The sequence below is a fragment of the Delphinus delphis genome, chromosome 4 (genome assembly GCF_949987515.2).
Source record: "Delphinus delphis chromosome 4, mDelDel1.2, whole genome shotgun sequence".
NCBI classification, from domain to species: domain Eukaryota; kingdom Metazoa; phylum Chordata; class Mammalia; order Artiodactyla; family Delphinidae; genus Delphinus; species Delphinus delphis.
In genome coordinates this window covers 80,622,548-80,647,442 of record NC_082686.1, presented here as the reverse complement: position 1 = coordinate 80,647,442, position 24,895 = coordinate 80,622,548, and the positions used below count along the sequence as shown (strand labels likewise).

Sequence of the window (24,895 nt, the reverse complement as noted above, 5' to 3'; positions counted from 1 at the left end):
CGGCATGTGGGATCTTCCCGGACCGGGGCACGAACCCGTGTCCCCTGCATCAGCAGGCGGACTCTCAACCACTGCGCCACCAGGGAAGCCCTACAAATGTATACATTTTGATTAGCTTACCTTATATCCAGAAACTTTATTGAACTCTCTGATTAACTCTAATGTCTTTTCATTGATTTTTTTTGATTGTTCTAGATCTATAATAATACCTTATGCAAATAATACTATCTCCTATTTTCCAATGTTTATTTTTTTGTTTCATGTCTCAATGAATTGATCCAAATTTTCAGAGATATTTTTTGAAATAGTGGTGATCACACAAATTCATGTTTTATTCCTGATTTTATTGAGAAAGCCTCTAGAATTTTGTCATTACGTATAATATTGCTGTGGGATCCCGGTAGATATTCTTCCTCATGTTAAGGAAACATCCTTACATTCCTCCTCTTTAAAGAGTTTTGTTTTGTTTTTAAATAAGGAATTGGTGTTGAATTTAGCAAATGCTTTAGAATATGTATTGAAATATCATATTTTTCTAATTTAATCTATGCTGTTTTGACAGCTTTCCTAATAGTAATCTTTAGATTCCTAAACTAAACTCTACTTGTTTAGTGTTAATTTTTCTTTAAATATGCATTTGGATTCTATTTCTAGTTTAGTTAAGCAGTCTACGTATACATTTATAAGTGAAAGTGGTGTAACAGTTTTCTGGGTATGTGTTTGTGTGTGCATTCTATTTTTTAAGGTTTTGGTATCCAGAATATACTTTTATAGAATGATTGGGTAGTTTTTCTGTATTCAGAAGTGGTTTATATAACATGGAAATACAGTATATATTTCTTTAATTTTTAAAATTATTCATCTATAAAACATCTATGCTGTTTAGAGGTGAAAAATGGGATGTAAATTGAGAGTAGTAATAGCATTCTCCATTTCTTCTTTAGTCATTGGTCCATTCAAGTTTTCTTCTTGTTCTTAAGTCAGTGTTGGTTATTTATATTTTCCAGAAAAGTGTCTTTCTTTGAGATTTAAATTAGCATACACTTGTTCATAATATTTTCTTATATTTTTACATTTCTCTGTATACTTTGTTAGGTTTCCTTTTTTATGCATTTGATTATTTTTCCTTACCCCATGAATGATTATTTGGATTTATTTATTAATGCTAGTGCTTTCTGTTTTCTAATTCACCAGCTTTGCTTTTATTTTTATTGTTTCCTCCTTCTTGTTTTCCTTAAGGCTGTTTATTGTTCTTCTTGTTCTAACTTCTTGAGATAAACACTGAGGTTGGGGGTGTTTTGATAGTTTTTGCCTCTCTTTAAATTGTGGAAGTGTATAAAGCCGGGAGTTAACTCTGAGTGCTGCCCTGGCAACATGTGGAATTCTCGTTTTTCTCAGTTTGTTTTTTATTATTTTCCTTATCAATGAAGATTTTAGTTAGGAAAGTGTGTTTATTTTTCCAAGTACTTTTTGGTTGTTTATTTGTTTAAACTTATGTTATTAATTTTTACGAACTTTTTTGTTTCATTGTGGTGCTGAGGTCAAAGAACATGCCTGTATTGTTTTCAATTTGCAAAATTTATTGAGACTTTCTTGTAACCTAGTATAAAAGCAATTAGAAATATTATTTGCATCATACTTATGAGAGTATCATTTTAAATCGTGTGTATCATATGAGAATACCATTTCAACAAATCTTTATTATGTTATTCAAGTCTTCTATGACCTTATTTATTTTTTATACATTTTGCCTGTTGTATAATAGTTATATATTGGAGTTTCCCAGCACAATTATTTTTATCCATTTCTATTTCTATATGTTTTCTGCTTTATGCATTTTGATTCCATGCTTTTAGATAAAACTAAAATTATCTTTCTTTTACCTTTATGAGTTGTTACCTTGAATTTTACTTTGTCCAGTATTAATAATGCTCTAGCTCCTTTTTTGTTCATATTTGCTTCTTGTGGCTTTGCTCATCCATTATATTTAATCTTTCTTTATCTTTTTTATTACATGCTATTATTCTTGAAGATGTAGTACATTGATTTTGGTTTTAACCTAATCTGAAAGTCCTTGTCTTGCTAAAAGAAAATGTTACCCATTCACTTGTATGGCTATTATTTCTACATTAGATATTCTTGTCATCTTTTTTCATGTTTCTGTGTGTTTGTGTGTATGTATTTGCTGTTGGTGTTGGTACTACTTTTTCATTGTTTATTATTCTATCTTTTGAAAATAGACTATGTTTTGTTTTTTTCCACGTGATGATTTGCAAAGTCAACATCCTATTTTTAATTTTACTAGTCGTTTAAAGATTCTTAAAAAACGTTTTTAATTTATGTTCTTATATGCTTTTTAAAAACCAGAATATCGGTGAATGTACAGATAAAGCATACGTGGATATCCAGCTAAGAATTGCTTCCTTCTCGCAGAAATGTGACCTTTATCCAGGTACAGGATGATACATATTGGTGCTCATGTTAGTCCCAGACAACTGGCTAAATCTTTCCATAGATATTGTGCTTTGGTTCCCATGATATGCCACAAAATCTACATGACCCACAGACCTTACTAGGAACACTGTGCCCCATCTCTGCCCTGCTGTGCTGCAGCAGGTGAAGCTGAGATTGCTTGGCAAGTGGCAGAAGGGAATATGGTGACAGAAGGGAAAATTTATGTTTTCTGGGCAAAACTAGCCTTCAGATATGTCAGCTGGTCTTTCTTATATACAAGCTGTCCCTGCATCGGATATTGTGAATTGGGGAAGCTGTATCTCATTTTTAACTACTCAGAATAAAATCCTTTCAATTAAAGATTTTTTTCCCTTACATGTTATAATGTGGGGAAAGGGCAATAGTGCAAGTTTAAGGTCAAGTCAGTATTTCTTACACCAAGAGTTGGCTTTTCTCATATTTGGAAGATAGTTGTATATGTTGTACAATATAAAGCATTATGGAAGTTGCCTGCTCACCAGAATTTTCCCACTAGAAGATCATTCCTTTACGTTAAGCATTGCTTTTCACAGTTTCCATTAAAAATGCAAAAACTTAAGAAAAATGCGGCCTATTGATTGTCACTAACTAACACCTTCTGATTGAAAGTTTCCCTACACACACTTGGCTTTTAGGAGAGGAAGAGAGGAGAGACAGTAAGTTGGAGGTCTGACAGGCAACCTCCACCCACTCACTGCTGGGCCTTGGGCTGCCACGTGGCCCTCTATAAATGGATGCTGGATCACATGTGGGAAAGGTACAATACTAGGCTAGACGGCTCCTTCAGTGCACACGCTGATATAAAACCTGCCTCTTTCAGGGGAGGATTTTGTACAACCACCCACCAGGATTTGCGCTGGCTGTCCCATATCTATACCTGTCAACAGCCCAGAGCTGGAGGAGCCTCTGGAACATTCCATCGCAAAGCTTAATGTAGAGAATAATGGAACCTTCTATTTCAAGATTGACACTGTGGAAAAAGCAACAGTGCAGGTCTGTAAATTATGCTACAAAAATAGTGATTATCTATTGCAAATTGCTTACTAATTTTGCCACTGATCTTGGCTCTGGATTGGGAAACAGTATATCTGGTGAATGGGATTTGGTAGACTTGAATTTCAGGTCCCAACCTCGCTGCATGCTTGGTGTGTGATCTTGGACAAGTCATTTAAAATATTGTCTCTTTTATCCGTAAAGGACTACAGTGAGGGTTAAAAAAGATAATGTATGTCAATCACTTTTCAAAATCTAAAGTGCTATATAAATATTAGCAATGATTATATATATAATTAATAAAATTCAGGGCTAGGAAAAGCGAGACTTATCCTCTGCCTTTCTAGACTCATCTCTCATTCTAACATCACTTCATGCCTTGCGCTCAGCCACATCAGCCAATCGTCCCCCAGGCTCTCTTCACACATTCGTCTTCATGTCATTTGTTCCCTGCCTGGGGTGTCATTCTCTCCTACAAATGTAGCCTCTGGGGATTCATCTCTCTTGTCCATGCTTGTCAATAGAGGATAAGGAGTATCCTGGTCTGGAGGTCAGGAGACTCAGCTCTGCCACAGCATCCACCACTTGCATCCCAGGTGATCCTGGGCAGTCATTCAGACTCACACAGCATCTGTAAAATGAGTGGCTGGATTAGAAGAGCCCAAATCCCTTCTAACTCCAATAGCCTATGACCGATGTATTCATGGACAATTCCTTTTATGGAACCTCAAAACGGGCTTCCCTAAATACAAGCTAAAAAAAGTAATCAAAGTAGAACCAAACTCCTATAGCAAACCAAGATGGTTTTTATAATCTATCAATACAAAGAAAATCTCACTAAAAATAAGTTTATAATTCTGGCTAAGTAATTGAATTTCTAGAAATCTAAAATAGAAGGAGTCTTTAAATACAATGATATTCATTGCAGCTCTAACTACAAAAGCAAAAAAAGTAAACCATAAAAATGATCAGTAATATAGACATGATCAGATAATGTCTGGTATATTTGTACAATGGAATATTAACCAGCAATTTTAAATCATCTTTGTGAGGAGTTCTTGATGTGGAAAATGCTTATGTTATAATATGCAGCGAAAAAACAGGCCATACACGGGGAACTATATACAATATCCTGTGATAAAGCATAATGGAAAAGAATATGAGAAAGAACGTATATATATTTATAACTGAATCATTTTGCTGTACAGCAGAAATTAACACAACATTGTAAATCAGCTATACTTCAGTAAAAAAAAAAAAAAGAGGCCATAAAATTGAATAAACATTCTGTACTCAGTTGTGTTATTTTAAAAAGTTTAAGGACTTCCCTGGTGGTCCAGTGGTTAAGACTCCGCACTTCCACTGCAGATGGCACGGGTTCAATCCCTGGTCAGGGAACTAAGGTCCTGCATGCCACACTGTGCAGCCTAAAGAAAATAAATAAATAAAAACCAAAAATAAAACAGTACAGGAAACAATACTGAAAAGAAACAAATACCTCAGATTATTCATAGTGGTAGCTTTTAGGTAATGGCACAATGGGCTGTTTATTTTCATCTTTCTTGTTTCCTGTAGTAGTTTTATAACTGGGGGGAAAAAAAGGACCTAAACAAACTGTATTAAAATAAAACTGACACTTGATCTCTCTCCTACTCAGGCACTTATTCCTGTCCTAGTCGCTAACTCCTTTCACTGATTTCACTGACATGTGACCAACATTAGGCTTACTTGAAGGAGTTACCAATGCCTACTACTCCTGTCTTTGTCAGCTTTTCTTCTCACTCTATATTTCTGCTTTTCTGTGAAATTCCTTTATTCCTAAGGATGCAGGAACAATCTTGTACTCCACCATATATTGCATGTCAGAGAGTTACTGTCAGGAGAGAACCATTCATTCTCAAGCGTGAACTACTAGTCTTGGTAGTCACAGTTCTTTCTGTAAATGAGTCGACACACTAGAATGGGTGTGTGTTTGTTTACGCTAAGGGTGCAAGGGGAACCACAATAGATTATGCTACGAATTGAAAGGGAATGACATCCCTTCATTTGCTAAATTAATCTGGAATATTGTGAGAATTTCAAATTTACTTTTAAGAGGTGACTCTTTACTGATTTTTGCATGTAAAGAGAGCAATTTGGTTACTCAAGGCAGCCTTAGTGGGAGCAGCCAATTTATTATTATTGGAAATCAACTTACCATAATGAATTTGCAGTAGCCAATCTCCAAATGACCAATTTGCCAAATTGCTAGATTTGTTTTACAATTTTAGTCTTGCCTTGGCTTCGCATGTTTAGTCCTATTTGGGTGCATGTCCGTTCCAGGTTGGTTTCATATTTCAGATACCAAACATTTCTTAAATCCTTCGTTTGCACATGTGAATGGTTGCGATTTCTGTTATATACCGTTCATTTTGCTGTGTCCCTACTGCCTCTGTCCCCGCTGCTGTCAATGTCCCTCCCTGCCTCTGCACAGATGAACACACTTCAAGGATCTGTGTGTGCACATTAGAATTTTTCCTTTGACAAAGTCCTAGAAATGTCAAGGAATATGTGGATGTCTAAGACTTATGATGCAAATTGACAAATCACCAAGTGATTTGCAATTATGCCAATTTACATTCACACCACCTGGGTGTAAGACACTGGTTGATGGTCTTGATCTGAATTATATTCCTACCATCAGTGATTGAAGCTGCATGTTTCCCACACCTGGCCGACACCAGGTGTCATCGCTGTTTCTCATCTTTGCCAACACACAAGGTTAAAAATGATGTTGCATTGTTTTTTTACGTACGTATCCTTGGTTATTAATGAAGGTAAACTTTTTTCAGGATTAATGACCATTTTAACTTCTCCAAAAGATCTGGTCATGTCCTTTGTCCAGTTTTTTAGTGTTGGGCTTTCTATGACGAACACTAAATATTGGTCATACTGACCCTACATCATATTCTTCCCAGTTTACCCTTTTTACTTTACTTATGGTGACTTTTGAGAATCAGTTTTCATTTTTGTCTAGTCAAATTTAGACATTTTTCCCTTCCTCCTGGTTCCTTCCTCTGCTTTTCACCTACAAAAAGCCTTCATCATCCTGAGAACTGATGAATGTTTTTTATATCTTTCCAGCTTATTTCTTTAATTTAAATGTTTTAATGCATTTGGAACTTATATTGCTACATAGTGTTCTCTACCTTAAAAGCAAAACTTGGGCAGGATGGGCTTAAACAGGGAAGACTTCTGATAAGAATGGCACCTGATAAGAATGGCAATGTGGATGCGATCTTGAGGCCCTCGAACAGAAGACGTTATTAGGTCTACTTTATTCCTGCCCTCTGGACCTGGAATAGTGTTGAGCCAACAGCTGCAGTTTGTGTCATATACTGTCAGCTTTCTTAGGCGGCATCACATTGATCAACTGTAATGTCAAACAAACTGGATTAAAGTATACTCTGAAATAAGCAACAAAATTCATGATCACCGAAGTATAGACTCTAAAACGCTTTTCAAACCTTCCTGCCCAACTTATACATATCTGGAGTTTTAAAAGTTAATTACCAAATTTGTCCTAAAAATTTAGCTGTGCTTACCTAGCAAAATGATGCCAGAAAATGTAGAGGAGTTTAGTTCTTCCTGTGACTCTTCGCTCTCCTCATCCTCCTCCCACCATAATTTCTCCATGCTTTTAGAAAACATAGAGAGCGGAAAGACTGTTATGATTTGCTTTTACAAAAATGGGATTATACTATCACCCTATAACTTTATTTTTTCAATAACAGTCAACCCTCCAGGTCAACATATATATGTGATATATTCTTTTTGATAGCTACTTAATATTAAACACACACACACACACACACACACAGTGTTAGTCTGCTTAGGCGGCCATAACAAAATACCATAGACTAGGTGACAAACAACAGCAGTTTATTTCTTACAGTTCCGGAGGCTGGAAAGTCCAAAAACCAGCCAGTTTGTTTCCCTGGTAAGGACTGTCTTCTTGGCTTGCAGATGGCTGCCTTCTCACTGTGTCCTCACATTTCAGAGAGAGAACGGGGTCTAGTCTCTCTCTTATAAGGTCACTAATCCCATCATGGGGGCCCCACCAACATGACTTTATCTAAACCTAGCTGCCTACCAAAGGCTCCCCCTCCTAAAACCATCACCTTAGAGGTTAGGCCTTCAATATATGCATTTGGGAGGGATACATTCAGTCCATCACATACACACACACAGACACACAGACACACACACACACACACACATTTAAATCCTCGAATGAAATACTGAATAACTTAGCCTGAAAATTGAGCCACATCAACTAACTTTTTTTTTTTTTTTTTTTTGGGTTGTGTTGGGTCTTTGTTGCAGTGCGTGGGCTTCTCATTGCGGTGGCTTCTCTTGTTGAAGAGCACAGGCTGTAGGCACGTGGGCTTCAGTAGTTGTGTCACATGGGCTTAGTTGCTCCACGGCATGTGGGAATCTTCCCAGATCAGGGATCGAACCCATGTCCCCTGCCCTGGCAGGCAGATTCTTAACCACTGCACCACCAGGGAAGTCCCTAACTTTTAAATTTATATATATAATTTTAAAACATTTTATAAAGTGTGTTTTTCAAGTATATAAAGGCTGTAAGGCTTTAAAAAAAAAAACTGTGCTCAGGATTTTGTTGAAGTCAGTGTATTAAAAAAAAAACACACACACACAATGATTTTTACTTTTTAAGTAAATAAAGTGTGCCTCTTCTAGACCAAAAAAAAAAAAAAAGGAAAAAATTGGGCCACAAATTGTTAACAGAAGACAGCATTGTGTAATGATTAAAAATATTGCTAGAGTGCTAGAGCTTAAAATAATTTCTTAATATTAAAAAACTCAGAGAAGCGAGCTAGAAATCCAAATCATTTTCCTATTCACATAATTTAATCCACATAATTTCTATAGTGGTACTAACTCAGTATTTCTCTGATTCAAGATTTGGCAGGACAATAAGATTGTGTTTAAAGGAAATGTTTAAGTTTTACTTCCTACTCTTCCTAGAGTCTATATATTATGACTTGAGGCTTAGAATTACTAGTGAATTTTGCAGCTGCTAAACAATAAAACTGAGAAAAATATAAAAATAAAAATTATAGCCTGGTTTTCTTTTCCCATTTAGAAAAGGAAACGAGCCCAACCAATAGCCAAGTGTTTTAACATGCGTACAAACAAAGTTTTGTTGTCAAATATTTGTGCTTTTTGAGTGTAGCTCTCACTTGGTCAATGTATAATTAAAATTTCAATATTCTCCCCTAAAAGCCCTTATGGTAAAATGTATGATTTATTACACAGTATTAATTAAGCTCCTATGTTGTACTAATTCATTTTCCAGGTGGTAGCTGGAAAAAAATATTCTATTGTGTTCACGGCCAGGGAAACCACATGTTCTAAGGAAAGTAATGAAGAGTTGACGAAAAGTTGTGAGATCAATAAACATAGTGTGAGTAGTAACGCAACCATCTTACTTATTCCCTGGAAACCTATATGACGTTTTATGCTTGTTTATGTATCTCATGAATAACACTGTTCTCTCTTTTGGCTTCTGTTTTCGTGGATAGCTAATTCTAAACTGTAAAGCTGATGTTTACGTGGTACCTTGGGAGAAAAAAATTTACCCTACTGTCAACTGTCAATCACTTGGACAGGTATGATTCTAATTACAGTTGGTTTGGGTTAGTTATGCTCATTCTGAAAAATCATATTTTGGGGTTGAAAATGAACCACTATTTAAGTGAATTGGGGGACTATCTTTTTAAAATGCGGAGAGCTCTCACATTTCTGTGCTGATCTCTTTTTTTTTTATGACTAGAAAGGAGAGCAGCAGTCCTCTTAATCACTTCTCAGACACTGTCAGTGCCCCAGGGGTCCACAGGCTCTCTTAGTGAAGCACATCCAGGGAGCTTGGGAGAAACACAGGTCTCATACTCCACTCCACATTTCCTGAATCAAAAGCTGCATTTTAACACAGTCCCCAAGGGAGTCATACCCATATTCAAGTTTGAGAAGCATTAGTTTGCATCATTTTTTTAATTCTTAAAAGAACCCTGGGAGGTAAGTAATACTTTCCCCACTGTCAATGTTGAGACACGAAAAATTACGAAGATGCTAAAGTCCTAAAGTGAATGATAACTTTCTCAAGTGCTTCCTCCCTCCCAGGCACTGTACTGAGGACCTGACACATACGTTCCTCCTGACAACTCTGTGAGGCAGGTGCTTTTATCATGCCTATTTTACACATGAGGAAAGTGAAGCTAGTGGTGCTCGGATTCAAATCTAGGTCAAATCAGAGCCCACTCTGTTCACCAAGATGCTGGTAACTAGTAGGGTCTGGCTTGTTTGACTTCAAAGACCATGCTCTTTGCATCACCAAACAGTGCCTCCGACTGCCACGTCCTCATAGGTAGTGAAAGTGTAGGTAGAAACAATCCACAAATCCATATCTTCAATGCAAGTTGCCTCCGCTCCCTTTGTCCTCATTTAGGTTTTCGCCATGTGTAGGTATGTATATACTCTAATACAAACATTATACAAAGGCTGTGTTTCAAGCTTACGAACATATATATTCTAATGTGTTTCAGTTCAACAGAGTGATTGTGGTATATGCTGCCTATGTATTCCATTCTTAAAGCCAGGTAGGGCCTTTTTGGATAAAAGCAGTAATTGTGCTAATAGAAATAGCATCAACTAATAAGTAATATGCCATGGCTTTAGAGAATCATAGCCTTAGAAAGTACCCTAGAGGTTATATAGTTAACCATCCAGTTTTTCCAGATAAATAAAAAATTCTGTAGTTTAGAGTATTATTAAGAAAAAGAATCAATATCTACAAATTATAAAATCAATCAAAAAAGGAAAAATATTATTCATTTTCATCCTTTTGGATTATTTTTATAATATAGTACTTAAAATCTGGCAAAGACATGACCCACTGTAAACTGAGATAACATTGCCAGGTCCCTGTCCCTTCTTTCTTCTTTGATAGTGTGGTTTTCACAGTAATGCATTCATCTTAATATCTCCTGTTTAGACCACACTGATGAAAAGGCCTCCAGGTTTTTCACCTTTCCGATCAGTACCAGTGGAGAAAACTAAAGAAGGAACAATCGTAAGTCCACCCCACACTTTCCTGGCACCTGTACAAGATGAAGAGCGGGATTCAGGAAAAGAACAAGGACCCACTCATAGGCATGGCTGGGGCCATGGAAAGCAAATAAAACATGGCCTTGGCCATGGCCATAAACATGAGCATGACCAAGGCCATGGACACCAAAAGGGTCATGATCTTGGCCATGGGCACCAAAGGGGTCATGGACATCAAGGGGGACATGGCCTAGCCCATGGACATAAGCATGGTCATGGCCACGGAAAACATAAAAATAGAGGAAAAAACAATGGAAAGCACGATGGTTGGAGAACAGAGTATTTGGCAAATTTTTATGAAGATAGTACTACCTCTTCTTCACAGGTACAAAAGAAGATAGAAGGGCCAACACCCTTCCCTTCCCTAGCCCAGCCAAGTGTAGCCAATACCTTTCCTAACTTACAGGACTCAGATCTCGTTGCAACTGTGATGCCTAATACACTACCACCTCCCACAGAGAGTGATGATGATTGGATCCCTGACATCCAGATAGAGCCAAATAGCCTTGCATTTAAACTGATTCCAGATTTTCCAGAAACAACTTCCCCCAAATGTCCTGGACGCCCCTGGAAGCCAGTTAATGGAGTGAATCCAACTGTAGAAATGAAAGAATTTCATGATTTCAGTCTCTCTGATGCTCTTTATTAATTTATGCAGCCACGGGTATTTCCTTAACATCTCATCATCCCCTCTCCCCATGGTCCAAATATCCTGATATAATACAACTAAGACCATGAACGTTCAGAGCAGCCTGGAGAGAAATGGTGAGACTCCTAATGGGGACACCATCAATCTCTACGGACGACATAAAGCTGTGCGCAGAATTCAAACTCCTTTCTGAGTCTTCCTCACAAGTTTTCTCAACTAGCACAGAAAATGGACAAACTAATGTGACTCGTGGCCTACTGCAGTTTGCTTTTCTGATAACGAATGTGTACCTTAAAACGTACGTCATCAATTTTCATACAAAGATTCTTGACATTTTGAATAAACTGTGACATCTGGGCCCTGAACACATGTGAAAATAAGGGAAGTCAAGAGACTGAATGCTGAACTTCTTAATGGGGAAAAAACAATAATAAAAACCTCCAGAGGTCAAAGAGGGACAAGAGAGAAAGACAGACTGGCCACAGGCAGGAGAGAGAAAGTAAATTAATTGACTTTTTGTTTCCAAAATGGGCTAGTTATATTAAACAGTTACTCCCACTTGACAAAGCTATTCTGATAATTCTCTTTCTGGGTGACAGTGTTTCTTATAAGTCAGTAATTTCTGTTTACTCATTAACTGTGCTTTGCAACAGGGCTTTCAAATAGGAGTTTTCTGTTTGTTTATATGTTGCCAGGGCTAGATTGAGTAATCCTTAGTGTTTAGTAGCTCTGAGTTTAATGATAAGGATGGAAAGCAGAAGAAGTAATACAAAGGCAGGCTTGCTTAAGGAAATCTTTTTTAAATGATTGATAAGGGAATATCACGCGATGTGATGTAAATTTTGTTTACTATACTTACAGGAATTTTATGAGAAACTCCTCTCTAGCCTCACTTTATAATTGCATTATTTTTTTTTGCTACAACATTGAAGTGTACGGACTTTGCAAAAGAGAATAATATGATTATCTTTAGTTGCCTGATAATGTGAAGGAGGCATATATTTTATAACCCTTGCTGTGCTTTTGCCTAGGGAAACAGGTAGGGCTTCATACAGCTACACTCACTTGTGGATGCATGTGTCACTGCTCCTTCAATTTACTGGATGCATTTGAGCCTCTGAGTTTTTATTTCCTTTCAAATATTATCTGTATTTGCAAATAAAGAACCTATGATGTCAGGAAAAAGTCTCATCTTGTCAGCTGGTGGCTTCACTTTTCTCTTCTTGCATGATAACATCAGATTAATGGAGTTTTACTATACTTACAGAGGCACGTAAAGTCTTGCGAGTACAAGGGCCGACCTCAAGAGACAGGGGCAGAGCCAGCATCTGAGAGTGAGGTCAATTGACCGGTGGGCAGAATCTCCACACCTGGCACAATTGCCCCGACAACCTCTGTCAGCAGCCCTGCGTGGAAGAACAAGAAGATGGGATAGAATTTAAATAGAGAAGAATGCCGTTTTATCCCTCTGTGGCTGGGTGAAATAAAGTTCCAACTTGATGTTCTCCCTCCTAGTTAATTCACAGTGGTCTCCTTTCAGTCACAACCAACCTGCAGCAAAGTCGAGCTGATCAGAGAGCGGGCAGTAGGGCTCTGCCCTGGGAGCTCACAGCCCAGCCCCGAAGCATTCTTGCTCACCGAGAAAGGATCCCTTTGGTGGGGCTTCCCCACCACAGAGACCTCGTCACGGGTGCCCAATCAAGGGTTAGTGGGTTATGTTTCTACCACCAGTCTAAGGACTCTCTTTCTCCCTTCCCTTCCTCCTCCTCCTGATTCCCAGCCCAAAGCTGAGAGAAATTCGTCTTGTTTTATTATTATTTGTTATGATCCAGGTAATTACCAAAAAAGGAAAAAAATCTTTTGTTAATATGATGTCTACCAACTTCTCATTATCAGAAAATATTAAGTTTCAAAAAAGTTGAAGGAAAATGTAAAATTATCTTTCTGATCCAGGTAAAGGAAAAAATAGAAAACCAGTAGAATAAAAAATAAGAGATTTAAAATTTTCTGTAGCAAAACACATTTATTGAATGTTCCTTTTCGTGTGTAACTTAGTCCTCACAACCACCCTGAGGTCCCCGTGATCACCTTTCTTTTACAATGAGGAAACTAGCTCACGGAGCCCTGCCCAGGGTCACAAAGTTAATATGTGACAGAGCTGGCATTCAAACTCAGTCCTTGAACACCTTTACACCATATTATCACGAGGCTTTATCATCAATGTTGTCATTACAAAAAAACACATCAAGATAATTTCTGATTCTGAGATGATTATTATTTCGCTCCAAAACCTTTATGAAATATCTCATTTGGCTGGTACTGTTCTGAGTCCTGCTCATGGTAAACTAGAATGGAGTCAAGCACAGGCATTGGCTATTTACCATAGTCAGTCCTGAGAAAAAGAGAAATACTTATTATTTTTTTTAATATTGAATTTTTATTTAAAACATCCCACTCCATTGTACTATCCAGACTGAAGAGAAAGTCAACAAAGAGAAACCTGTGCAATCATTTTAAAGAATTACTGAGTAAGGGACTTCCCTGGTGGCGCAGTGGCTAAGAATCCACCTGCCAATGCAGGGGACACGGGTTCAAGCCCTAGTCCGGGAAGATCCCACATGCCATGGAGCAACTAAGCCCGTGCGCCACAACTACTGAACCTGAGCTCTAGAGCCCACGAGCCACAACTACTGAGCCCATGCGCCTAGCACCTGTGCTCCGAAATAAGAGAAGCCACCACAATGAGAAGCCTGTGCACCACAACGAAGAGCCAACGCAGAATAAAAAATAATAATAAATTTATATATAAAAAAATCGTTATGTATTTTTTAAAAAAAGAAGAATTACAGAGTAAGATGAAGATGCCATCAGTAAGATGACAGAAATTGACATAAGCCTTCTTTTTTGGCAGTCTTAGTTTAAATACCTGCCGGCTCATCACATTTTGGGGGTTCCCTGGGTGCTCAGAGCACGGGTGTGGTGATCGGGTGCTTCTACTCATCTTTAGTTGACTTGTGTTCACATATTCAGTCTATGGGAACCTCAAGGCAAAAGAAGAGAAATAAATTTTAAAAGACATAAATGCTTTCCCTTGAAGAGCTTACAATCACTTTGGGAAGCCTAGACGAAAGCATATGAAACAGACATTTAATCCAAGTAGGATCTTTGTGGAGCAGTGAACCCGACTAATGTGACAGGAAGATGCTGAAGAGATGGAGGGACCAACTTGGAAAAGATAAAATGAAGCCCAAGTGGGACGGCTTTTAAAAAAATTTTATTGAAATATAGTTGATTTATAATGTGTTAGTTTCAAGTATACAGCAAATAATTGATATATGTGTGTGTATGTATGTATATATACATATATATATTCTTTTTTAGATTCTTTTCCATTATAGGTTATTACAAGATATTGAGTATAGTTTCCTGTTCTACCAAGTGGGAGTTTATATTGAAGTAGGCAGTAGAGTACCTTTTACATGTCCTGAGCTAAGACATGCTAAAAGAGCATTTAAGACCCAGTATGCTGAAGATTCTGGAGAGCACTGATTAGATGAGACAAGACGGGACTCAAGGCAGTGTTCTGGGTATCTCCAGACCATCACATCTCAGCAGAAGAATGACCACTCTCAGGGCTGGTATACAAAGTCTACAGGTCTCACTTTACTCGACAACAGGAAGTATTTCCACCTCAGACCCTTGTTAGATAAAATAATCATGAGTTTCCTGAGACCCAGCACCTACCTTTCACTCTTCTGAAGTATCTACACCCTCTGCCTACTCCCAAGCCAAAGGCACACCCATGTTCATGACCTTGGCTCTGGAACCACACAGCTTCATCCATTTGTGCTTCTTTTTTTTTTTTTTGCGGTACGCGGGCCTCTTCCTGTTGTGGCCTCTCCTGTTGCGGAGCACAGGCTCCGGACGCGCAGGCTCAGCGGCCATGGCTCACGGGCCCAGCCGCTCCGCGGCATGTGGGATCTTCCCGGACCGGGGCACGAACCCGTGTCCCCTGCATCGGCAGGCGGACTCTCAACCACTGCGCCACCAGGGAAGCCCTAAGGTAAATCTTTTGTACCGTAATCCTCACGGTGGTTCTGCTTCCCTGATCAAACCTTGACTGACACCAGCCTTTTCCCTCCATCATTTTTCATTAGGGGAACACATTCCATTGGTCTTAAATGCAGAACCAGGCCCAGCAATGCAACTGCTTTTGAGCATCTCCTAGGAAATGAGTACAGTCTGTTCCTGCCCTGAGGAGATCAGTTTCGTGGGGGACACAGACATATAAAAATATATATATAAATCAGCATAAAGTTTACAACGGTAGGTGCTTAAGGAGCAGTGAGAGCAGGAAGGAAGAGTTGAGTCTGAGAGGCTGCAAGCAACCTGAGGACGAGCACCTGTCTCGTACAGCATCGTATCCCCAGGACCAGGCACAATGCCTTAAAGAAAACTAGCACTCAATCGACAGTTCTTCATTTCATTTCTTTCTTTCTTTTAAAAAAAATTATTTATTTATTTATTTTTAGTTTTGGCTGCGTTCGGTCTTCATTGCTGCGCACTGGCTTTCTCTAGTTGTGGCGAGCAGGGGCTACTCTTCATTGCGGTGCATGGGCTTCTCATTGCGATGGCTTCTCTGGTCATGGAGCACAGGCTCTAGGTGTGCGGGCTTCAGTAGTTGTGGCATGTGGCCTCAGCAGTTGTGGCTCACGGGCTCTAGAGCACAGGCTCAATAGTTGTGGCACACAGGCTTAGTTGCTCCGCGGCATGTGAGATCTTCCCGTACTTGAACCCGTGTCTCCTGCATTGGCAGGTGGATTCTTAACCACTGCGCCAACAGGGAAGCTCTGTTTTTTTTTTCTTTCTTTTTTTTTTTGCCCGCACCATGCAGCTTGCAGGATCTTAATTCCCCAACCAGAGATTGAACCCAGGCCCCTTCTGTGGAAGCATGGAGTCGTAACCACTGGACTTCCAGGGAAGTCCCAACATTTCTTGGTTGAACTAAACTGAATTTGTGTATGGCACAGTGTCAAGCCCTAAGAATATGTACGGCATTGAACAAGACAAACAGTTCTTGCCTTTACTTAGCTTACAATCTAGTGCAGTGGTTCACAAATGTTAGCATGCCTCAGAATCTCCTGGGAGGCTTGTTAAAACCCAGATTGCTGGGGCTCACTTCCAGAGTTTCTCATTTGGTAGGTCTGCTAGGGGGCCCTGGAATTTGAGTTTCTAACAGTTTCCCCGGCGCTGTTGGTCCAGGTACCATACTTTTAAAACTGCTGGTGTAACAGTTCCCCACCTGGCAGGCTACACATTAGAATCACTTAGGCAACTTTCAAACAATGCAAACTTTGCTAGGAGCATCAGCCCAGCCCTATTAAATCATGTTTTAAAAGCTCTGCAGGTGATTTTAATCTGCAGGTCAGCGTTGAAACCACTGATGTTAGTGGTAGCAGTTACCATTTATTACTTGCTTGCTACGTACTGGACACCACATGAAGAGCCCATACACATGACCACATCTGCGAACCCCATTTTACAGGTAAGAAAACCGAGGCTCAGAGAGGTGAGATAAACTGGCTAAGATCACACAGCAAGTGTTAGAAGAAGAGGCAGGATTGAACCCAGGTCTTTCTGACCCCAGAGTCCACACTCAGAAGCACCAATGACTGTGCCACATGGGCCTGAGAAACTGAGCACCTGATTTGAATATAGAATGATGAGTAGAAGTGCTGCAGGCAGAGAAAGGGGGAAAGTATTTCAGGCAAAAGTACTGAGCTCCCCATTTCTGGAGGTGCTGAAGGAGAGGCCAGGAAGTTAGAGGTATTCTGGCAAGAGTCTCTGAGCTGGGTAGAAGGGCAGGACAGGATGACAGGGGTGGCCCATCCTCCTCCAAGATTCTAGAATCCTATAATGAGGAAATCTAGAACTGATGGACCAAGAGTAGAAGGAAAATGACGTGGGCAGTAACATTTGCCCAGGTGCCCTGCAAGAGTAGTAATGAGCAGATGCCTCTCTCCTGCATTTTTTCTCTCTGTTTTGAACATCTACTACCACTCAGTACCGAAATCTTATTTACCCCCAAACAACTTTATGCTAGTTCTATATGCTAGGTAAATATTAATAAATAAAAGCCAGGACATGTAACAGGAAAATGTAGGACTAACATGGAGACTATTCACATTTAAATATTCATTTAAATGTTGAATTTCACTATTATTTTTTCTCTAAGGTTGATGATATCTCTATTCTTTATTTTACATACTATTTTATAGTACATACTTTAATGCTTAGTATGGAAAATTTAGAAAACACAGAAGTTAAAGCCGGAAGTAAAAACTCCTGTAATCTCACCAGCCAAAGGAAACTACTGTTGAAATTTTGGTTATGACTTTCCAGAAATATTTTCTCAAAATGCCTGTAGGTATGTGTATTCCAGAAAGGAAATCATGCTGTAAATATAACATATAATCTCTATTTTTTAATTCAACAAGTATGACCATTTTTTATGCCCTTAGACTTGATTTTCATAAGTTCCTTCATAATTGTGATAAACATATGAATAACTTTTAATAATGATACACTGCTGAAAATCTTAGTAAGAAAATTCAGTAAGTATGGTATTTGTTGTTGCTGTTACTGTACTGATATGACAAAAGGTGGATCCATACAATAGGTGGAGACCCTTCTGTGAGTAGCTGACTCAAAATAGTCCTTTCTGAATAAGTGTTTCTACATTTGAGAGGTGATTCAGCTTAAATCTTATTCAGGTGAGTGAGGATTTTTTTTGTGAGTGTCCAGCCCCAGTAAGAAGCAAGTTTTCCCTCACCGCCAGGAAAAATGAGAAACGAAATGAATGACTGCCAGTGGCCCTCACCTTTCCCAAGGGTATCTTTCCTCCTTTACGGGGAACTGCTGACCCCCAGAGGATAAATGCAGAAGTGAAGGTCTTTACCGGACACCATAAAACTCTTAGAGGAAAACATAGGCAGAACACAGTTTGACAATAAATCACAGCAAGATCTTTTTTGACCCACCTCCTAGAGAAATGGAAATAAAAACAAAAATAAATAAACGGGACCTGATGAAACCTAAAAGCTTCTGCACAGCAAAGGAAACCATAAACAAGATGAAAAAACTCTCAGAATGGGAGAAAATATTTGCAAATGAATCAACAGACAAAGGATTAATCTCCAAAATATATAAACAGCTCATGCAGCTCAATATCAAAAGACCAAACAACTCAATCAAAAAATGGGTGGAAGACATAAATAGACATTTCTCCAAAGAAGACATACAGATGGCCAACAAACACATGAAAAGATGCTCAACATCACTAATTATTAGAGAAATGCAAATCAAAACTACAATGAGGTATCACCTCACACCAGTTAGAATGGGCATCATCAGAAAATCTACAAACAACAAATGCTGGAGAGGGTATGGAGAAAAGGGAACCCTCTTGCACTGTTGGTGGGAATGTAAATTGATACAGCCACTATGGAGAACACTATGGAGAACAGTATTAAAAAACTAAAAATAGAACTACCCTATGACCCAGCAATCCCACTACTGGGCATATACCCAGAGAAAACTATAATTCAAAAAGACACATGCACCCCAATGTTCATTGCAACACTATTTACAATAGCCAGGTCATGGAAGCAACCTAAATGTCCATTGACAGATGAAGGGATAAAGAAGATGTGGTACATATATACAATGGAATATTTCTCAGCCATAAAAAGGAACAAAACTGGGTCATGTGTAGAGATGTGGATGGACCTAGAAACTGTCATACAGAATGAAGTAAGTCAGAAAGAGAAAAACAAATATCGTATATTAACCCATATATGTGTAGTTAGAAAAATGGTACAGATGAACTGGTTTGCAAGGCAGAAATAGAGACACAGATGTAAAGAAAAAATGTATGGACACCAAGGGGGGAAGGGAGGGTGGTATGAATTGGGAGATTGGGATTGACACATATACACTAATATGTATAAAATAGATAACTAATGAAAACCTGTATAGCACAGGGAGCTCCACTTCACTGTACAATAGAAACTAACACAACATTGTAAAACAACTATACCCCAATTAAAAAAATTAAAGATTGAAAAAAAAAGAAGTGAAGGTCTTTATAGGAAACTCAAGGCCACTGGGAAAAAGTGCTCTCTCTTCTTAATGAATACATTTGCATCCTTTTCCTTGTTCTTACAGGGCTGCTGTATTATTTCACTTTGCCTAAGAGCTTACTGATTCCTTTTGTTATATGGCCGTGGTTACTTTTCTATGTGAAAGTCCATATGTACCCAGGAGGATGTAGGACCCCAAAAGGGACTCTAGCTTTTCTGAAGCCTTTGGCAGTGAAAGCTTTCTGTTCTGGCAGACCAGTGTAGATATGCCACTAAAGACAGAGGACAAGAGCCTCCCTTGGTGCCTTTGCCTTATGTAGGATGACTCACCCATGGAGGAAATTAGAAAATAAAGTCCAGTAAAATATCTCAAATTTAATGGGACTCCTATAATTGGTGACAAAAGACCACTAAGACTTTATGAGTCTAGGGGAAGGGATCATAAGGATTTTCAAAAAAAATGAGACATTACGCCTGAGGAGAAAATCTCCAGGCTGTGAGGAAAGATAGATACTGGGCTGTCACTCTGTCTGCAAGTGCCCAGCAGTAAACTCTATGGCCTATCGAAAGGCCTCAAGTAGGTTAACGTGTAGTCTTCAGAATATTGAAACTTAAAAAGTCTTTTTCCTAGGAAAAGGTGCCTTCCAAGCGGAAAAGTTTAAGTTTTAGATGAGAGTTAAAACTCTGAGCAAAATAAAACTTAAAACATATAAATTATGATATAAAGATAACTAAGTTATTAATGAAAATTTAAAGAGTATGTCTATTGTTTTCTAATATAAACACTCTCAAAAACATTTTTAGATGAGAAAAAGGAAAATTTAACGTTCATTGAATGACCTCTTGTCTCTCTTATTTATAACATAAAAAATAGAGGTAGGAAAATCGACAACAAGCCAACAATGAGTAGTTACCAAAAGGGAAAGAAAAAAACAAATACAGGAGACCCTTTCCATTTGTAAGATGATGAATTATAAAGACACAGCTTCCTGGGACTTCTCTGGTGGCGCAGTGGTTAAGAATCTGCCTTCCAATGCAGGGGATGTAGGTTCGATCTCTGGTCAGGGAACTAGATCCCACATGCATGCCGCAGTTAAGAGTTTGCATGCCACAACAAAGGAGCCTGCAAGCCACAACTAAGGAGCCCGTGAGCTGCAACTAAGGAGCTCACGAGCCGCAACTAAGGAGCCTGCCTGCCACAACTAAGACCCGGTGCAACCAAAAGGAAAAAAATATACATAGAGAGAGAGAGAATGATTTTTAAAAAAGACACAGCTGCGCCCCCCGGGGGAGGAGAGAGGGAGCGAGGCCGCGCGCTCCGCCCCCTTCCCCCGGGCTGCCGCCGCCACCGCCGCCACCACCCCCTCGCCGCCTCAGCCTGGCGGGGAGGAGGAGGAGGAGGAGGAGCAGCAGCAGGCCTCCGGGCCCTGGCACCGCCGCCCGCAGGTTCAGTAGATGAAGGCGTCACTGAAGGGCTACCTACACTTCAGAGCACTTCTAGCACCAGTGCTCAGGCAGATGATGATGATCGCAGCACAGAACGGCCAAGTCCAAATGGTCCAGATAGACCTTTTCAGTGTCCAACATGTGGGGTGCGATTCAGAACCTGAAACAGCACATGCTCATCCACTCAGGAATTAAACCATTTCAGTATGACCGCTGTGGGAAAAAGTTCACCAGGGCTTACTCGCTAAAGATGCATCGCCTAAAGCATGAAGGTAAACGCTGTTTCCGGTGCCAGATATGTAGTGCCACTTTCACTTCCTTCGGGGAATATGAACACCACGTGAGGGTTTCCCGGCACATTATCCGCAAGCCTCAGATTTACGAGTGCAGAACATGTGGCGCCATGTTCACCAACTCTGGAAATTTAGTCGTGCCCCTGAGGAGTCTGAACCATGAAACGTCAGAGCTAGCAAGCTACTTCCAGAGCAGTGATTTCCTAGTACCGGACTACTTAAACCAGGAGCAAGAAGAGACCCTTGTTCAGTATGATCTTGGAGAACACAGTTTTGAAGACAACTCCTCTGTCCAGATGCCTGTAATTTCACAGGTCTCCTCGACCCAGAATTGTGAAAGCACTTTTCCCTTGGGGTCTCTTGGTGGGCTGACAGAAAAAGAGGAGGAAATGCCAGGGCAGCCAAAGACCAGTGCTTGTGCCGAGGCAACCAGAGAGGACCCCCCAAAATCAGAGCTGTCTTCTGTAACTATTGAGTAATTTCATGGTTTGGCTTCATTTTTTATTTTTGGAAAGTGCCTGTGCTTGGTCTTGTACATTTGAATTTAATTTAACTTTTTAAGCAAAAAAGGGTTTGGGAAAGAATTTCCCTTTTTACTTTGTAAGTTCTGCAACTGATGTTTTATTTTTCATGACTGAGAGATTGCTTCTGTAAGTGCACAATAACATGGTGTTGAAATATAATAGAAACCTTGAGACTTAAGGAGAACCAGCTGACTTAAAACTGGTATCAGTTTCCTCTCCCATTATCAGGAGTAGGCTAACAACAGATCACTAGGTCAAGAAGAAATCAGGTGATTATTGACTTTCCTGAAATGAAAGCATACGCCAGAAACATATTACTGAGTGAATCTGGCAAATGGCCTGAATATCCTATATCCTATACACAGGATATTGTACAGTCTTTTGTAAAGCCTGTTGTTTTTGGAAGTATTTATGGTGAGCTTTCTTAAAAATTATTAGGGTATATACTTCTGAAATCCCACGTGTTTTGCGTGTGTGTTTTATTTTTTAAGCTTTGTCACTATAATTTTTCATGGTGAAAATCTGGTATTGGGATAGGTATTCCCTGTACCTTTATAGTACCACTCCTCCAAATAATCCTTCTTCTGTGAAAGAAGGCGAAGAAGCATGGTTAAGGATAGTCAACTTGTGCATGAAATGACCAGGAACAGAGAATATAGTGTGTGAATCGGCTTCATAGGAACTCTTTCATACAGCTTTTCTGGATAAAATTATTATTTACCTGGTCTTTGAATGTTAATGCCTGGCTAATTGGGTCATTGCCTAAATCAGTTTTCTCTTGCCTATATTTGGCATGATCCCATGAAAAGGAGATATACTGGAGATGTTCTATATTTTATACATAGGTTTGTGTATTGTTGAGGATGTTTTTATTCTGCTGTTTTGGACAAAATAAAGAATTCTCTGTTAAGGCTATATTCTTTTTTTTTTTTTTTTTTTGTGGTACACGGGCCTCTCACTGTTGTGGCCTCTCCCGTTGCGGAGCACAGGCTCTGGACGTGCAGGCTCAGCGGCCATGGCTCACGGGCCTAGCCGCTCTGTGGCATGTGGGATCTTCCCGGACCAGGGTACGAACCCGTGTCCCCTGCATCGGCAGGCGGACTCTCAACCGCTGCGCCACCAGGGAAGCCCTAAGGTTATATTCTTAACCCAACTGAGATTGTTTACAAAATACCCATATGACAGTGATAAATTGTCCTTACTCCAAAATATTTTAAGACATTGCCAAATGTCATATTAAAAGCAGTTAGGATAGTTTTTACGCAATGTAAGCAATAATGTAGAAGTAGAGGAGAGTCTATAAAATGATGATCTATGACTCAAATCTATTTGGGGAAAAAAAAAAGAATTGTTAAGACTAAAGAAAAACTAAAAACCTTAAATTAATGACTATTACCTCTTGCTGCTAAAAAAAGAAAAGAAAAGAAAGAAACTTCGTGGTTTATAGTCGAAATATATATGATACTCTAGACTGGAATATACGTTTTTACCTGGTGCCATTAAAGCATCACTGACCTTGATCCTAAATATTCATGAGTCCATGAACAATGATCTTTTGAGTAACTCTTTTTTTCTATGTATATACCCAAAGTTTAATAATTATGAAAACACCTGATTAGGTTAGAAAAAGAAAATACAGTTTCTTATCCAAAACACAAGATCTCAGTTTTGTCTGGGTGCTAGTCGTTAATAATAAAATTTTTCTAAGTTATAATAAAAAAAAACACACAGCTTCCAACTGAAAAGACTTTAAAAAATCCGTTTAGTGAAGATTAGAGTTTCCATATTACTTTTTAAATGCATGAATAAAAAGTAAAATGTAAGCTAAGTTTATGTGATACTACTCAGATACTTTAATAAATTGTTTTATGTATTCTGGATGTGAAAGATAGCTACATATCTTCTCCTGGTTTTGCTATATGAGAAATAAAAATGCAAACAGAGCAAATGTGAGAAACACAGCATTTTACAAAGTGCTAAATTAAATGAAAATTCCAAAATTCTAAACACTTGCCTTATAAATTACTATTGCTTAAAGTATATAAACATGAATATGGGCGTACAACTGAGTTGTGTTTTTATCTGAATGATTGGTGTCCTTAGAAACCGGTCTTGAAAACCTCAGATGATATTGCAATTTATGAGAACCTGGAGAGTTTCTCCACTTCCCTTTATGTGTAAACTTATAAGATGTGATATCTTTCTAATAAAAGTTTTTAAATAGTATTTAGTGAACTTTAATGCCAACTTAATATATTTTTCTAAAACCTTAAATTGTCTTTGGAAACTTAGACTAATAGTTTATTGAGAAACCTAGTTAAGAATCAATATTTATCTGGGACTTTGAAAAATATTAAAATTCAGAGTGCCAATGGACTTCCCTGGAGGTCCAGTGGTTAAGACTCTGCGCTTCCACTGCAGGGGGCCTGGGTTTGATCCCTGGTTCCAGGAACTAAGATCCTACATGCTGTGCAGCGTGGCCAAACAATAAAATAATAAAATAAAATAAAATTCAGAGTGCCAAGAACTGTGAAGAATCTAAGATTTTACTCTAATTTCAGCCAACAAGCTAGTCTTCCACAGTTTCATGGACGGTGGCAGAAGACACAGTACACCTGGGTCAGAGATAGTATTACTCCCAGCAATCCCAGCATTTCACCAGTCCCCTAAGTGCCATTTCCCACAGAGTGACACAGAGAGGGTCAGGGGATACCCGCACTGCCCACACAGTGGATTGCATTACAGGAGAGGAACCCTGAATTTGAAGAACACGAATATTTTATAATGAGCAGTAAGCCCACCTGAACTTTGTACTGGAGGGAGACATCACTACGATGGGCACTAAATAAAAACATCCTTTGCTCTGGAGGAAGACACAATCTCTATCTCCGGGTTGCTCACTGTACAAACATCTTTGAAAGAGAGTCCAGAGCAAAGTTAATCATTGCTTCTGCTCTTATGATGTGCAGAATCATGAGAACCCCATGGAGAATGGTCTCCCAACACAGAGAGAAATAAAAAATAAAATGCATAGCTCCTACACAACACCTATGCATGGTTTTATATATGTATTCTTATTTATGCGTGAACACTTTTTTCCTTCAGAATACTCAAATTAAGATTAAAAAGCATATAAACATCAAATTATGATATACTTGATAAAGTTGTTTTAAGAGCTGGAGTTTT

General features: G+C 38.9%; 1 protein-coding gene and 1 pseudogene across 2 annotated transcripts in view; both read left to right on the top strand.

The window, feature by feature from the left end:
• Positions 1 to 13,308, top strand: part of KNG1 (kininogen 1) — a 28,161-nt gene extending 14,853 nt beyond the window's left edge. The window contains exons 6-11 of one of the 2 annotated variants that reach the window (XM_060010971.1): positions 2,368 to 2,452; positions 3,314 to 3,486; positions 8,849 to 8,956; positions 9,075 to 9,161; positions 10,544 to 10,621; positions 12,573 to 13,308. In XM_060010971.1, coding sequence (XP_059866954.1) covers positions 2,368 to 2,452; positions 3,314 to 3,486; positions 8,849 to 8,956; positions 9,075 to 9,161; positions 10,544 to 10,621; positions 12,573 to 12,653 — 612 coding nt within the window. In that variant the 3' untranslated portion in view covers positions 12,654 to 13,308. Of the gene's footprint in view, positions 1 to 2,367; positions 2,453 to 3,313; positions 3,487 to 8,848; positions 8,957 to 9,074; positions 9,162 to 10,543; positions 12,520 to 12,572 lie in introns of those variants that run through there. The other variant, XM_060010970.1, reaches the window with a different exon arrangement.
• A 7,756-nt stretch (positions 13,309 to 21,064) lies between these two features.
• Positions 21,065 to 21,664, top strand: LOC132424159 (zinc finger and BTB domain-containing protein 44 pseudogene; annotated as a pseudogene).
• Positions 21,665 to 24,895: the final 3,231 nt, after the last annotated feature.